The 16,748-nt window shown below is 48.7% G+C and overlaps 1 protein-coding gene and 1 pseudogene across 1 annotated transcript; one reads left to right on the top strand and one right to left on the bottom strand.

Annotated features, from left to right (window-relative positions):
- Window positions 1–971: 971 nt before the first annotated feature.
- LOC123069653 (calmodulin-1) lies at window positions 972–5,107 on the top strand. Its single transcript, XM_044492566.1, has 2 exons — window positions 972–1,214; window positions 4,492–5,107. The coding sequence occupies exons 1-2, from the start codon at window positions 1,139–1,141 to the stop codon at window positions 4,863–4,865; spliced, it is 450 nt and encodes a 149-aa protein (XP_044348501.1). The 5' UTR covers window positions 972–1,138; the 3' UTR covers window positions 4,866–5,107.
- Window positions 5,108–11,461: 6,354 nt separating this feature from the next.
- LOC123065335 (serine/threonine-protein kinase-like protein At5g23170) lies at window positions 11,462–13,166 on the bottom strand (annotated as a pseudogene).
- Between the last annotated feature and the right edge of the window lie 3,582 nt (window positions 13,167–16,748).

Raw genomic sequence — 16,748 nt, 5'->3', positions numbered from 1 at the left:
TAGCCGGCGCCACACTGCCGCCCCAAATACCTCCTTTCGCCGGACTCCCGCACCCATGGGTGGCGCGAGCGTGACCGTGAGCTCGGTCTCAGGCGAGGGCGGCAGCCTCGTATCGTCTCTCCCGTCGGGCGTAGTCGTCGCTGCCCCGCCCGTCGTCAGCCGTGCTTCCGACCGGAGACCGGCCACGTTCTCCTTCCGCGGCCGGCTTCCCTGGATGAGCTCGTTGGTGCTCGCGACGGCTGTCGGCGATGGTAGTTCAGCGGTGACGCTCAGCGCTTTTGGCGGCCATGGAGAAAAAGTGCACTGTCCTGCCGCAGAGGTGGGCATGGAGGTGACCTGTCGCTATACTTCCCGTCGTCAGACAAGTGCAACACGACCCATTAGTTCACCACAATGCTGGGTAGTGTGGATGGCAATGACGGCTCAGGTGATGCTCTTTGAGGAGTGCATCAAGTGTGTGTCCTGTTTCTGTGTCCAGTGCATGAAGATCATGTACTTGTGTGTGTCAAGTTGCTATGGCTTTTGTAAACCAGTTGTTGCATGTATGGAGCAACTTGTGATTTTAGTTTATGAGTGAAATGAAATTTGACACTCACCGTACGAGGGCGCCGCCCCTTTCTCATGGCGTTGTACAGGGCCGACCATCGCTGCCGTGCACCGCCGCCTGCAGTTACTGCAGTGCGGCCCTGCGTTCCTCCGCCGTCCCCGCTGCTCGCATGGACCGGCAGAGGCGCCGATCAACCGTCCCTTCCACCGCATGTTCGCGTCCCTGCTCCTGACTCGAAACAGGGGAAGAAGAGAACGAGTCTCGTACAGATGAGGGCAGATGGGAAATTCTGTACGACTAGTGGGGCCGAACACAAAGTTTACTTCCCCATGTTGACGTGGCCAGCCTCTGTACAGCGAACTCGTATGTTTCAGGTACGCCAGGACCTGTGAATCAAATTGGAGGACCGTATGAGCACCGTATGAACAAATATTAGGACCGTACTAGTACAGTTTCAGAGTTTGAGGACCGTTTTGGTCCTAACCAGCAAGTTTAGGGTGCACTAATGCATTTTACTCTTCCTTTCCTCCACTCGCGCTTCGCTCTCAGATCCCTTCTCCTCCGTCTCGCCCGCGTGTTGGGGTAGGAGCCATGGCGGACCAGCTCACCGACGACCAGATCGCCGAGTTCAAGGAGGCCTTCAGCCTCTTCGACAAGGACGGAGACGGTTCGATCCCCTCTCTGTTCTCCTCTTTCAACATGTACTACTATATGATTTGCACGACTTCATTCGATGTGCGCGCACTCGCTGTAGTTGATGCGGTGCCTTGCACTGGCGTGTAGATGTGTTGGGTGGGAGATCTGATCGACGTAGCGTATATGCGTTTGCTGGTCCGAATGGATCGCGGCGGGATTGGTTTGCGGGGTGCTCAAGATGCAGTAGATCTCGCACTCCTTTTCTCCATTCCTTGTGGATTCTGGCTCCATACATTCTTGTCTTGCCAGCGCTGTCAATCCGTCACCGTGCAGTGTTCTGGTATTGCTGCGCCTTATGCTCGTCCGTTCCGGCTGATCGCTGAGCTGTCTGTCATAGCGATTAGCGAAGGCTTCAGCTGGCTGTTTGGTCGTTCCATCGGATCTCTTTCAGTGGAGCAACTGATGACCTTGCAAAGTTCCAAAAAAGGAAGTTCTACTAGGAAGAGATTGAATTATGAGAGAAGGCGGCACCATGGGGCTGCTCCGGTTAGCATGGGTCTACCGCCTACACATCTCATGGGTGATCACACAGCATGGCCGGTGGCACTGTTGCTGCTGAGTAGGTTGCTAGAGCATGGTGGGTCACTAGTCATCAGTCTCTACTCTCTAGATTTAGCTGGAATAGCAGTGACGAGGTGCGCCGCGATATGGTGTTAGGGTTATAGGATCATGTAATACCCCATAATTCTGTACTTATATGTTAGTAATGGGGAACTACTACCGACTTGGAATTTATCTAGGCTTCTGGGTGTTTTTCTATGGATGCCATGGGCATAGGAGTGTGATAGCATGATTAAATTTTGCATGGCTTAAACTTCACATTTTCTTCTCAGTGAATGCAACATCGGAGTTTGTCTTTTTTGCCTATCATGCTATGGTGGTGCTAGTGTGAGACTGATAACATGGAGAATGCAATTGATGGCTGGAATAGTTATTGGTTTGATGTTTACTGATTATGAAACATCAGTTGAAGTAACTTACATGTTACCAGCTTACTGCTTGACAGAAAATATATCTGTAGAGTTGCTTTCTGTTCGAAGATTTCTAGCCAACGGTTGATGCTAGGGAAACAAGAGCCGTGACCGTGATCATACTGGTTAAGATTGATTCACAAATTTACATTAATTGTACATGGTTTTCTTATTTCTCTTCCATGAAAACATTGCCAAATTGCATTTTGGTTATGCAAAAGTACCTAGCCAAGGACCAAAATGCTTGAAGGAGCTGATCAGATGCATCAACGATGGTCCTTGATCCTCCAAAAACACCACCATTATTCTAGAGGCTGCGTACAGAAGACCCAAAGTGGTCCGACCCTTCCCTGGACCCTGCACAAGCAGGAGCTATGTGCACTGGGCTGCCCATGGTAGTTGTGGTATCACTAGCATGGTTTTCGAGTCACGACTCATGCGAGTCGCTATGGGGCAGCGACTCGGAAGAAGTCGAGCCTGCGTTGTGACTAGTCACGACTCAGAGTCGCGAGTCGACACTAAGCTGAGTCGACCATATTTTTGCGACTCATAGACTAGTCGTCGACTAGTCGCGACTAGTCGAGCGACTCGAAATCCATGATCACTAGCTTGTTGAATGTGTTTGTTGGCATGTGTATGAGGACATATGTTTATTGTAGGGAAGGTCTAAAGAAATGTCCTCTGCTACTTTGATTGTGTAGATTTGAATATTTGAAATATTCACTAATGATTTCCTTTTGTAAACTTGCTGATTATGTTAAAGGCATGACACATGAACTTTCTAGGATCCATATATCTTCTCTTGTATGATGAAAAGCAATACCTGTTGTAAATTTGAAGAGGATTCTCAAATATGTTTCTAGTCTTGAAACTGTGAAAATGTTTTTCTTGCAATAGAAAACCATGCAACTGATTTATGAAGTACTCCCTCCGTCCCATAATGTAAGATGTTTTTTTGGCACTACACTAGTGCCAAAAAAACATCTTACATTATGGGACGGAGGGAGTACTTGCAAGTCAAAACAAATCTTTGCTGCAATAGGCCACATGTCTTATTCTTCTATCTGTTTGGGCTTTGGTACTGATCAAGTCGATGGAATGTTTACGTAAATACTTTTCTGGATAGTTGTATTTCAAGTACTCAAGCCTTGAATGTTCTTCTAGTGCCAAAAAAACGTCTTACATTATGGGACGGAGGGAGTACTTGCAAGTCAAAACAAATCTTTGCTGTAATAGGCCACATGTCTTATTCTTCTATCTGTTTGGGCTTTTGGTACTGATCAAGTCCATGGAATGTTTACGTAAATACTTTTCTGGATAGTTGTATTTCAAGTATTCAAGCCTTGAATGTTCTTATGAAATTGCATCATTGTCCACTTAAACTGTATTTGTGTTTGTTTGCTACCCTTTAATGATTCCATGCACCCAAAATTCCAGATGAAGAAAGAGACTGTAAGATTTGTTCTGACGGACCCAATCATTGGTCCATTACTGTCTTTTGCATTAGCATAGCTGAAATGATCTCTAAAGGTTAGATAAATGTAAATAATATTTGTGTCCTTTGAAAACCCGAAAGTTAGTTATGTTCTTGTACTGCACATGCATGTGCAAATGTGGCTTCATGATGTGTTCATTACTTCTATAAATTTCTACAAGATCATTTTGAAGATTCGCCCATTACTGGCACATATGATATGACGATTTTATTGCTGCTTGTGTTTTTCTGCATCCTTGTGGGTTTTTGTATTCCCACCTAATAGTCAGTGTTTCAAGCGGGCAAGTCAAATCAAGTTGCACCTGACTGTGGCCAGGTAGTCTGACTACTCTAGATGCTGTCTATTTGACAATTAGCCAGGCCTGCTAGTCAGGGCATTTAGACAGGCTGGCAATAGGTTTTCGAGTCATACTTAGTGTGTCTGGTTTGAGCCCAAGCCAAACCCCACCAAAAATTTGGCTTAGGTTTTGCCTGCCTATGTTTTGGACACTGTTGGCAAGAAAATTGAAAGTGGGCTAAGGAGCAAGGTCATACCAAATTTTTGTCAGACATCCAAGCAAGAACCAAAATTTCAGTCATGACTGAAACAATCAGTAGGGTTGATTTGGCTGCAAACAAAACATTCCTATAGTCCGTGTTAAGACCTCTTATATTGCATACAGAAGTGAATTGCTTACATAAATCTCTGGGGCATTTCATTCTTGCACAGTATTACCATTCTATGTATATTTGTAGAAGCAGTTTAAGTTATTAGACTAAAAAACTGTTGGCCTCCTGAACAGGCTGCATCACCACCAAGGAGCTTGGAACTGTGATGCGCTCGCTGGGGCAGAACCCCACTGAGGCAGAGCTTCAGGATATGATCAATGAAGTGGATGCTGATGGCAATGGAACGATTGACTTTCCTGAGTTCCTCAACCTGATGGCACGTAAGATGAAGGACACTGATTCCGAGGAGGAGCTTAAGGAGGCTTTCCGTGTGTTTGACAAGGACCAGAATGGTTTCATCTCGGCAGCTGAACTCCGCCATGTCATGACCAACCTTGGTGAGAAGCTGACAGACGAGGAGGTGGATGAGATGATCCGTGAGGCTGACGTGGATGGTGACGGCCAGATCAATTACGAAGAGTTTGTGAAGGTGATGATGGCCAAGTGAGCTGCCATACTAAGCTAGTTCTCTCTTTTTAGATGAACTAAGCTAGTTCTCTCTTGATGTTAGCAGCTAGTTTAGCCTTGAAAACTGACAGCACTCGGTACTACTGTTAAGTCCAGTGAATGAACATATTGCGCGTGCTTCCTTCTCAGGGATGTTGAGAATTTCGTTTGGATTTTCTTGCAGTTGTATTACCTTTGTACAATGTAGCTTTCCTTCCAAATTGAGATCATGAATTTGCTCTAGCTTATTCTTTCATTGTATCAAGTTGCATGGATGTCTGATATTTTTGTGTGCGTGTGTGTTATCAACTCCTTGGGGTGCAGGATTTCGTTGTGGTTTACCAGTAATGATGTAGACAATGTAGTACATCTCACATAAATGCTCGGTCATGGAGTTTTTGTTTGAAAAGCTGACTGCAGATATCGTGATTGCGCATTTCGTCGAAATTATGCCTTAGCCAGTCTTCTTCACATATACGACTACTTTGCTTCTCTTGCCTTTCCTCTTTTGCAAAAGATCAATCTGTGCATTCTATTCTACATCTTCTCCAGCGATTTAGTATGGCTCTTCTGTCCCTGTTGCATCTCGCGATTTAAAATTCGGTCACCTGTATTAAATTGGAAAAGGTGGGAATAATGCTGGAATTCGCGTTGGTTCTCTTGTTTTCTAAAGAACAGTTGCTGGAAAACGACAGTCACTGATTTTTCCTTCGTACAAAAAGAGCGCAAGAAATCTCAAGCAAGCATTATTCAACTAGTAGGAATTTGTCAAATCAATTATGTCCTGCCGACCGAATCATCTACGGAGTTCCCGCCTTTATTTTTCTCCCCAGCAAATAAAATACTTTTCAACCTTGGATAAACAAATAATGGACAAACCAAATGAGTAGTAGATTATAATATTATAGCTATTAAACAAAACAAAATAAGATGCACCTGCACGGAAAGGCTTGTCAAATTTCTTTTCTAAGAGGGAATCCATTTTACACGCCCATTTGCAGTGTTTTTTCAATCACAGCGAACCTAGTTATAAGTTCCATTCCCTGTAATTTATTCCATCTTATCTGGAACACTCATTTGTCCTCTGATCACACACAAAAACAAGTATAACTCTGATGGATTTTACATGATGTCCATGTACATTTCCTCAATGTCATTAGCTCCACCCTTAATCCAACAAGAAGAAATCATCCCATTTCTCACCGAAAATGGTGGCATGCATCTATTATTCTCGATTGGTATAATCTCTTGTCAGTTGCGTCTCCTCGACGGGACGTTTTGAGATAATAAACTCATTTTCTTCGAGAAATGTAGCAGAAAATTGTAAGAAAGAGAAAGCAGATTGCATTAAGAAAAGCAGACCCTCAGCAGTATTATATATACTCCTACTACTTAATAGGCAAACTTTAACGGGTGGGCAGTGCCTCGATCAGACTAGATTAACTCCATCATCTTTGGGAGCGTATCAGGCCAAGAAGTGCATGCAGTCAGCTTTTGTAGTTACACATGTACAGTATGCGCACTGTGCCTGCAGTTGGAGCAAAATAATGGCCATCTCATGCGGAACCGGATCCTCTAACATTAAAAAGGAAAGTTAGAGAAGCTACAATCTCTTAACTTTCCTTCTTGCAACCCATATGATTAAGGCTAAAATAATTTAAATTAATATGCAAATTACAGATTTAATGTGTACATTCATAATTATTACATACAAACAATTTGATGGTGAAATAAAATTAATTATAAATTATTTATATCTACAGTAAATATGAATAGTAAATAATCCGCTAAACGCTTCTAACATTCCTTCTTTATTTTACACTATAATTATACTGTAGCACCGTGACTTTGCTTCTCTAAGTTAGAGGATCCGCCTCCATCTCATGCATGGCCAAAGCAAAAGTCTACTAGCTGCCTGCTACTGCCCAACCCTGGGTTAACCTGAATCCATGAGCTTCCCGTGCCCAATTTTCCAGCTTCCAGCAGAACCTGCCCTAGTTTGACATGCAGTACTAGCCCAGCTAGCCAGATACTACCATGTTTTTGTCACACAGAGAAACAATACTCCTGCTTCGAGAGTTTCGCAAAGGGTTCTTTAGACTTATGTGACGCATTCAGAGATGAAGAAATGAAGTCAAAATCTGGAGGCCCGGAGATTCAAACATGTGTGGGTGGGTTCTCTTTACAAGTTATCTCATCAGCAAATTCCAAGGCAGTGTGTATGTGCATGCCCAGTCAAACAGTCATACATTAATTAATCCAGCAGATGAGTAGATGAACTACTCCGAGAATAATTAACCTAACTAACAACAGCAATCCCAGTAAACTGATCACGCGAAACAATCCAAGTCTTGCACGGTTTGTAGAAAAAATATTGTGGAACGGGCACCTAAAGCATTGAGTTTTGCTGGGTCAGCCTATCTGACTCGTATGCATTGTTGTTGGACCGCGATGGTAGATGGCACGAGTCCGCGCGGCTTGGTGCGCCGCCCTATTAGAGTATATCTTCGGTTTGTATATTTGGTAGTTCAAATTATACTCTATCTCTATTAGTCTAGCCTTCGAGCCCAAGCTTTGTAATCTATATAAATAGCCCTTGAGGCCCCGATCAATACAACAATTACTTCTCCAATATCTCAATCTATCATGGTATCCGACGCCTAGATTTTCCGCACCTGGTATGGCTCCGCCACCTACGCCGCCGCCCCGGCCGATTCAGCCCCTCTTCTCCATGGCCGACTTCCGCGCCGCCGGTGCACCACCCCCTACCTCCACCTCTACAACTACTCAAACACCTCCCCCTCCAAACCCTATGTTCTCCCTAGCCGACACCATTACCGACGTCTCTCCCTTCATACCAATCTCATTAGACCTCGGCATCCACAACTACAAGGGCAAGAATCCCGTCTACCGGCCTCCTGCATCTCCTCCTGCCGGACCTGCACCAGCCTCGTCATCCACCGCTCCCGCGCCACCAGCTCCGTCGCCATGGCCTCCTCAGCATGATCCTTGGACTGGCCTCGTCCAGGCTTGGTCGATGCCATGGTCGGCCCCCTCGCCGTATGGTGCTCCTCCTGCGTACACGGGCACGTGGAGCCCCGGTCTTCGTCCAGCCACAGGCTCTCCGGGACTCCTTGGACCCAGGCCGCCGGCGCACGTCTACACCGCCACTCCTACTCCGCCTACCAGCACGCCAGGACCACCGTCGCCCTACAACACCATGCCGGCCTTCTACGGCAACATGCAGGCCCCAATCGCATACTACCCATCCGCTATCCCCTACGTCAACATGCAAGCTCCTGGCCCCTCTGCTCCTCCCCAACAGCCGGCTTGGGACCAAGCCGCCTTCATCAACGCCATGAACAATTTTGTCCTCAACGACGCAGGTACGGATTGGATTTTCGATTCTGGTGCATCAATGCATATGTCTTCAAATATGAATTTATTGTCAGCTTGTTTTCCTTCTGCTTTTTCCACTATCACCATTGGCGATGGCTCCACCATCCCTGTTTCATGCACTGGTCACTCTTACATCCCTTCCTCTCATGCCAATTTTCTTCTACGCAATATTCTTGTGGTTCCTTCCATCATCAAAAATCTTATCTCTGTTAGACAATTTTGCATTGACAACAAAGTTATCCTGGCCTTTGACCCTTTTGGTTTGTCTGTGAAAGATCTGACAACGGGGGCGGTCCTCGCTCGGTACAATAGCACGGGCGATCTTTATCCTCTTCATGGCGCGCCCACATCCACCTCTCGTGCCATGCTCGCCTCTGTTGATCTATGGCATCGTCGTCTCGGTCACCCCAGCAAAAACACTTTGACGTCTTTACTCCAAGAATTTTGTATCCCTAGTTCTAGCAGTCCTCATAATCCCTCTCTCTGTAATGCATGTCAATGTGGCAAACATGTTAGATTACCTTTTGGAACCTCTACTACCATTAGTACTTTTCCTTTTGAGTTACTTCACTATGATTTATGGACCTCTCCAGTCCCTAGTGTTTCTGGTTATAAATATTATCTTGTGATCCTGGATGATTATTCTCACTATACTTGGACCTTTCCTCTTCGCGCTAAATCTGAAGTACCTGCAATCTTTCTCAACTTTCGACAATATGTAATCACACACTTTGGCTTGCCAATTCGATTTATTCAATGTGATAATGGTCGTGAATTTGATAACACCCAAAACCGCACCTTCTTTCTCTCTCAAGGCATCCTTCTTCGTTTTTCATGCCCTTATACATCTTCTCAAAATGGTAAAGCTGAACGCTGTCTTCGCTCTATTAATGATGTTCTTCGCACATTGCTTTTACAAGCTTCTCTTCCTTCCCGTTTTTGGGTTGAAGCCCTTCGCACCGCCACACTACTTCTTAATATTCGACCAACTAAAACTTGCCCTCTTTATTCGCCTTTCCAATCTCTTTTTCTCTCCCACCCCGACTATTCTTTTCTGCGTGTTTTTGGCTGTCTATGCTTTCCCAACATTGCCTCTACCGCCTCCAACAAACTAGAACCACGCTCACTACCTTGCATTCACCTTGGTCTTTCTGATGGTCACAAAGGATATCGTTGTTTCGATCCATCTTCTGGTCGTATCATTCTCTCTCGTCGTCACATTCGATGAAAATACTTTTCCTTTTTCCGTCACTACAACCACAAAACCAATTCCACCACAATCCGCCACCACCAAAACCCCTTCCCTAGTTCGTCCTTCAGTCATCTCTGCTGCCATGGAATCTTGTTCCGTCTCTCCGCCGGAATCGCCCACCGTCAGCCACCCTCCTGCCCCATCCCCCACCTCTCCCGCAACTGCATCCTCTACCCCATCCGTCTTTCCCTCACCACATCCTACCACGGCAACCACCTCAACACCCACCACCTCTGATTCTTCTTCCTCACCGTCTTCTTTAACCGAAAACCCACTGCCACCCAATGCCGTTCTTATACCACCGCTCACCAATGATCATGTCATGTGCACCCGTGGAAAACGAGGATTTCTTCTCCCCACCAAACGTCTCAATCTTACCGCCACCCCAACCATCTCTCCTATTCCAACCAGTTATAAGCGAGCTCTTCTTGACCCTCTCTGGCTTTCCGCTATGCGTGATGAATTTGAAGCTCTTCAGCAAAATAATACATGGACTCTTGTTCCCAAACCTTCTGGTGTTAACATTGTTTCTGGCAAATGGGTTTTTCGTCATAAATTTCATTCCGATGGCACTCTCGCTCGTTACAAAGCTCGTTGGGTGTGTCGTGGTTTCTCCCAGCAGCATGGTATTGACTTTGATGAGACTTTTTCTCCTGTTGTTAAACCAAGCACTATTCGTGTTGTTCTTAGTCTTGCTGTTTCCTCTTCTTGGCCTATTCATCAACTTGATGTTAAAAATGCTTTTCTCCATGGCACTCTCAATGAAACTGTCTATTGTCAACAACCTTCGGGTTTTGAGAATTCCTCTTCTCCTGATTTTGTTTGTCTTCTTCACAAATCTCTGTACGGTCTTAAACAAGCACCTCGTGCTTGGTTTCATCGCTTCACCACCTTTATTCACACAATAGGTTTTACCGCGTCTAAATCTGATTCATCTCTCTTCATTTTTCATTCCTCCTCCCATACTGCCTATCTTCTCTTATATGTTGATGACATAATTCTCACTGCCTCTTCTGATTCCTTTTTACAACACATTATATCTTCTCTTAATCGTGAATTTTCCATGACTGATCTCGGTCCTCTTCATCACTTTCTTGGGATCACTGTTTCCCGCACTTCATCTACACTCTTTCTATCTCAACGTCAGTACATTCTTGATTTACTCTCTCGTGCAGGGATGACTGACTGTCAACCTTGTCGTACGCCGGTCGACGTTGGTACTAAGCTGTCGGCCGACGGTGAACCCTTTTCTGATCCTACTCTATATCGCAGTATCACTGGTGCTCTCCAGTATGCCACCCTCACTCGCCCTGATATATCTTATTCTGTTCAACAAGCCTGCTTATATATGCATGATCCTCGTGTTCCTCATTATTCTCATGTCAAGAGAATACTTCGGTATCTCAAAGGTACTATTGATCATGGTCTTCTTCTTAATTCTTCCTCTCCAACAAGCTTGACAGTTTATTCTGATGCAGACTGGGTGGGTTGCTCAGATACTCGACGATCTACATCCGGCTTTTGTGTTTATTTGGGTGACAATCTTGTTTCTTGGTCTTCCAAAAGGCAGGTTACAGTTTCCAGATCGTCTGCAGAAGCTGAATACAGGTCTGTTGCTCATTCAGTGGCCGAGGCAGCGTGGCTCCGTCAGCTTTTGGTTGAGCTTCATCGACCAATCGAGCGTGCAACTATTGTGTATTGCGACAATATTTCTGCAGTCTACATGGCGTCCAATCCTGTTCAGCATCGACGCACCAAGCACATCGAGATTGATATTCATTTTGTTCGTGAAAAAGTGGCTCTTGGTGAGGTCCGTGTGCTTCATGTTCCTACCACTGCGCAATTTGCTGATATTTTCACCAAGGGGCTCCCTACTGCAGCATTCACTGGCATTCGATCCAGTCTCAACATTGTTACACCGGATGTTGACACTGCGGGGGGTATTAGAGTATATCTTCGGTTTGTATATTTGGTAGTTCAAATTGTACTCTATCTCTATTAGTCTAGTCTTGGAGCCCAAGCTTTGTAATCTATATAAATAGCCCTTGAGGCCCCGATCAATACAACAATTACTTCTCCAATATCTCAATCTATCACGCCCCCCTCCGACGACCCCGACAGCTCGGTGCACTCGACCTTGCTCCGCCGCGTCGTCTTCACGCGCACTTGTATCCCCCATGACACGACGCGCCTGCACACCCTTTCCACCACGTCCCTCCCGCGGCGGTGCCACCTGCCGCTCTCCAGGGCGCCGCGCAGCTCCGGCCACCTCCGCCATCGCTGGCCGGCGCTCCACGCTCTCCGACACGCACCGCGCTGCCACGGACAGGACCTGGCGATCGCGGCCTCGGCGTCGGTGCCGGGACGGGGAGCGGCCACCCTCCCGTCGAACACCTGGCGCGCCAGCCCGGCGCCGATCAGCGGCAGCGCCCACGCGACGATGGACGACGGGGAGGCGTTCACGTCCATCACCTTGCGCCCGCTGATGAGCTCAAGGAGCACCACGCCGAAGCTGAACACGTCGCTCTCGGGCCCCAGCCGGCCCGGCTCCGTGTAGCTCGGGTCCAGGTACCCCATCGTGCCCGCCGGCGCCGGCCTCGGCGCGCCCGCGGCCGCGACCCTGACCGCGAGGCTGAAGTCGGCGAGGCGGGCGCGGCCGTCGCGGCCGAGCAGGACGTTGGCCGTCTTGACGTCCCGGTGTATGACGCGGGGCGCGGCGCCGTGCAGCGCGCGCATGGCCCGCGCCACGTCGAGCGCGATCTCCACGCGGCGCGGCCACGGCGGCGGCCTCGGGGACCGGTGCAGCAGGTCGTGCAGCGAGCCGTTGGGCATGAACTCCATGACGAGAAGCGGCGACCGCCCCGCTGCTACCGCGCCGACGAGGCTCACGACGCCCGGGTGGTGGCACGCGGCCGTGAGCACGGCGATCTCGTTGGCGAGCTTGGCCTCCCCCTGCGGGTGCGACGCCTTCTTGACGGCGACGGTGAGGAGCCTCCTGCCGTGGCCAGCGCCGCCCCTGAGCCTGGCCCTGTAGACGCAGCCGTGGCTGCCCTTGCCGACGACGTTCTTGGCCGCGAAGCCGCCGGTCGCCGCCCCGATCTCATGGTAGGAAAACTCCTTCATGCTCTTGGCGTGTTGCTACCTGCCTGCCTACTGACTGACCTACGGTCGGGTTCTTGGTGGTGCAATGGCAGTGCCGTGTGTGAGCGGAGTGCAAGCAATGCTCGCTGGCTGCTCGCAAAGCAGTAGGAGTAGTAGTAGCAACTAGGCAGGGAATAAAGGGAAAAAGAAGAGGCGAGGAAAGGTAAAGGCAATGGATCAAAGGTGGTAAAGGTTGGTGATTACGTGTTTTTTTAGAGGGAGGGAGGGGACGGATTTTGGAGAGGGATGATGATGCTTTTGCTTGGTCTCCTAAAGGATGATGAAATTTGTCTTGGTAACAAGGAGAAAACAAAACAACAGACCAAGAAAGCAAATATGGATTACTTGCTGTCTCTGCCTCTTCCTCACCCTCCCCTCTTGTATCTACTGCACCGTCTAAATAAATAAAAGATAGAAAAAGGCAGTGACACGGCGGGTCGTGGTTCGGGTCGTCGAGGAGTGGTTGCGATGGATACAAGATCCTCGCAGCAACACAACAAAATCAGCAGCAGAGGATGTCTATTGTCAGCGCCGAATGTGGGCGGGCGGGCGGTCCGGTTTTCATGGCACGGATACATATATATACCCTTGTTGGGGCGACGCCCCCACCTGATCACGCCGTGACGGGGGAAGAACTGATTGACTGACTAGCTTTAGGTTTGTTTGGTTGGTTGTTGTGATATTCTTCCTACGTAGCCACCCAAACCTCAATCACCATGTACTACAAACAGAGGACCAGACTGTTTTGTTCCAGGTCAAATAATCGTGACATGTTGGCACCCACAAAAAGGCGTATGTGCTTAGGCCAACTCCACCGCGCCGACCCATTTCATCCGCATGTGTCCGTTTGAGCCGCGGCGGACAGAAAAGTCGGCCCAACGTGCCGACCCAGACAGACACGCATATGCTTTTTGTCCGCCCACCGACCAATTCTCGGCCCCTTTTTTATTATTACCAAGCAAATGTCTTAAGGCCAACTCCACCGCACGACCCCAAACGGACGTTCGGTTTGGCCGGATTTTGTCCCTTTGGGGCGGCGATAGGTTCGCCCGTGTCCGGTCATGTCCGTTGGGTCGTGCGTGCGCCCATCGCGCGGCCGCATCCCAAATCACGTTCGCGTTGGACATGATTTAAAAAAAAGAAAAACGTAAATAAAATGGCTAAAAAGTAAATAAATGCAGTTTAAAAAACATAAAATTTAGTTAGGGGTCACGGCCACAAAATGACCCAGTTTAGCAGTTCACTTAACGCCGCAGCGCGATCCTGCCGCGCCCGTCGATGCCATGGCCCTCGCCGTCTTCAGTGGCCGCCGGTGTCGTCGTCGTCGCTGACGAGGTCGACGTAGGCCGGCGGCATCCAGAGGTGGGACGGCGATGCGTGGTACACGGAGGCGGCCTGGAAGGCCGGAGGTGCCTGCACCACCTCCTCCCGTGGCGAGGCCTCCCGCTCCAGTGACCGCGGCGGCGTGGGGCACCAGTTCACGCCCCCCACGGCGTCGGCCACGTCCGGAACCGTGCACGACCAGCTCCACCGCTGGCCTACCAGGCCCGGGTGAAACGCGGCGACGGGCTCCTCCTCTAGCACCTCCTCCCTCCTCTCTTCCTCCTTGACGGCCACCATCTCCAGCTCGGGGAAGGCGACGTCGCCGGCGGCAGAGAGTGCCAGCGCCTCCTCCAAGCCGTCCCATTGGCGCTCGTCGTGCATGTTCATGGAGTCCTCCATGACACGCTGCATGAGCCGGGCCTCCTCCTCCACTGTCATGCGAGGAGGTGGAGGTGGTGACGGAGAAGGGGACGGCGACGGCATGGGCGTGAGGCCGCGCACCCACGTACGCCCGCGCACCTCTCGACGTGATCGCCGCGGCCCCGACACTGTGCCGGCGAAGTAGGACGCGCGCCGCACGTCGTGCTCGTCTTGGAGACACGTGTCCCAGAGCACGGAATCGAGGGTGCACCTGTCGTCGTAGTAGAGGTCGTCGGGGAGGAGGCGGCGGCGGCGCTCGATCTCATCGCGGCGCACACGGCCGCCATCGGCACCGGCGGGATCGGGACCCGGTCGACGCTGAGGTGCCAGTTGTTGGGGAGGTGGACGTCGCTCTACGGGACCGGTGTCCTCGTCTCCCAGTACCGCCGTCACATGTCGGCGCTGAGGTACTGCCGGTCGCGCTCGCCGGTGGGCCTAGGGGTGATGGTGAAGGGGGCCGGCGCAGGGGATCGATGGGAGGAGGGCGGCGGTGACGCGGGCTCCTCCTTCTTCACGGAGCTGCGGCGGCGGCCCGGGGAGGAGCCGGCCTCGCGGTCATGCTTCCTCTTGCGGCCGCAGTTCCACAGGCCCATGGCTGCGAGGCGGCCGGTCGGCGAGTTCGAGGCCTAGGGTTTGGAGGTGTCGGGTTTCGAGGAGGCCGCGGGGTGGAGTGGGGAGTGTGGACGACGACCGGTCCACGGCTTCCGCATTTAAGTACAACCGCGACGTTTCCCTGGGTGGATGACAGGCGGGCCCGGCCGCGTGTGCGCATTGATGTGGGTGGGTGGGAGGTAGGTGGCCGCCTGCCACGCGGCCTCGACGCGAACGAGCGCGCGTCCATTTGCTGTTCGCCGCGACCCAAAACTGGCGCATGTTTGCGCTCGAGATGGGTCGGCCTGGACACAAAACGGACAGGATGAATCCGGACCGTCGCACGCTGGGCCGATCGGTTTGTCCCTTTTACCCCAAACGGACGGGGCTAGACAGAATTGGGTCGCATGGTGGGGTTGGCCTAATACATAATCACTATTGTAAAGGATCTCATCTATTACCGGTTTCACGGTTCATACCATAAAAATCAAAAATCTCTCTAGCTTTCCGTACTATGTGATAAAATTCATTCATAAGAACAAGGGTGTCTATATTTTTAGCTCTAGAATCTTTTATAACAGGTAATTCATAGAACAATCTTTGCATGGTAGGATGAATACGGATAAATCTACTTTCAAGTTTCGGAAATAGTGCTAAAATAGCTTCCGCATATGTTTTAGTTCTTTGAAGTACAGGAGCATCATCACAAGTCAAGGTTCCAACACAATTAAAGAATTCTTGGATGGCTTCTTTTCCCATAATATTCCCTTGTCCCAAAACAAAAGTTTTATCATCTAGATTATCAAAACGCCCAATTTTTTGAGTTCTGCCATCATCTGTTTCTGCCATACCAAAATCACTCGTGATGATAGGTTCAAAGCAAGCAAAAGATCGAACGAGAAAAAGACAAACGAAAAGAGGGCAAATAAAAGGCAAATATTTTTGTGCTTTTCGCAAAAAAACGTTTTAGAAGTTGGGGAGATGAAAACGAGAGGCAAATGGCAAATAATGTAAATTGCAAGGAGATGAGATTTGTGATTGGGTACCTGATAGATGTTGATGATGTCTCCCCGTCAACGGCACCAGAAATTCTTCCTGATTGCTTGTATGTGCGTTGGTATTTCCCCAAAGAGGAGAGGATGCTGCTGCACAACAATGGTAAATATTCCCCTCAGTTATGAAACCAAGGTTATCAATCCAGTAGGAGAACCAAGCAACACTATGTAAATAGTGCACACAAATAACAAATACTTGCAACCCAACACGTAAGAGGGGTTGTCAATCCCTCCTCGGTATTGAGATAGATTAAATTGTATGAGATTGGATAAATAGATCTGACAAAAGCACAAAATAAAATAAATAAAGAAAAAAATGCAGCAAGGTATTTTTGGGTTTTTGGAATAATAGATCTTAAAACAATATGATAGAAAATAGACTCGGGGGCCAAAAATTTCACTAGTGGCTTCTCTCGAGAAAATGGCATACGGTGGGTAAACAAATTACTGTTGGGCAATTGATATACGAACAAATAATTATGATGATATCCAAGGCAATGATGATGTATATAGGCATCACATCCAAGATTAGTAGACCGAAACGATTCTGCATCTACTACTATTACTCCACACATCGATCGCTATCCAGCATACATATAGTGTATTAAGTTCATGGAGAAATGGAGTAATGCAATAAAAATGATGACATGATGTAGACAAGATCTATTCATGTAGGAATAGACCGCATCTTTTCATCCTTAAC

This window comes from Triticum aestivum, chromosome 3B (genome assembly GCF_018294505.1).
Source record: "Triticum aestivum cultivar Chinese Spring chromosome 3B, IWGSC CS RefSeq v2.1, whole genome shotgun sequence".
NCBI lineage: Eukaryota > Viridiplantae > Streptophyta > Magnoliopsida > Poales > Poaceae > Triticum > Triticum aestivum.
Note: the sequence above shows the minus strand (reverse complement) of the source record. Positions and strands in the feature narration are given on the sequence as shown.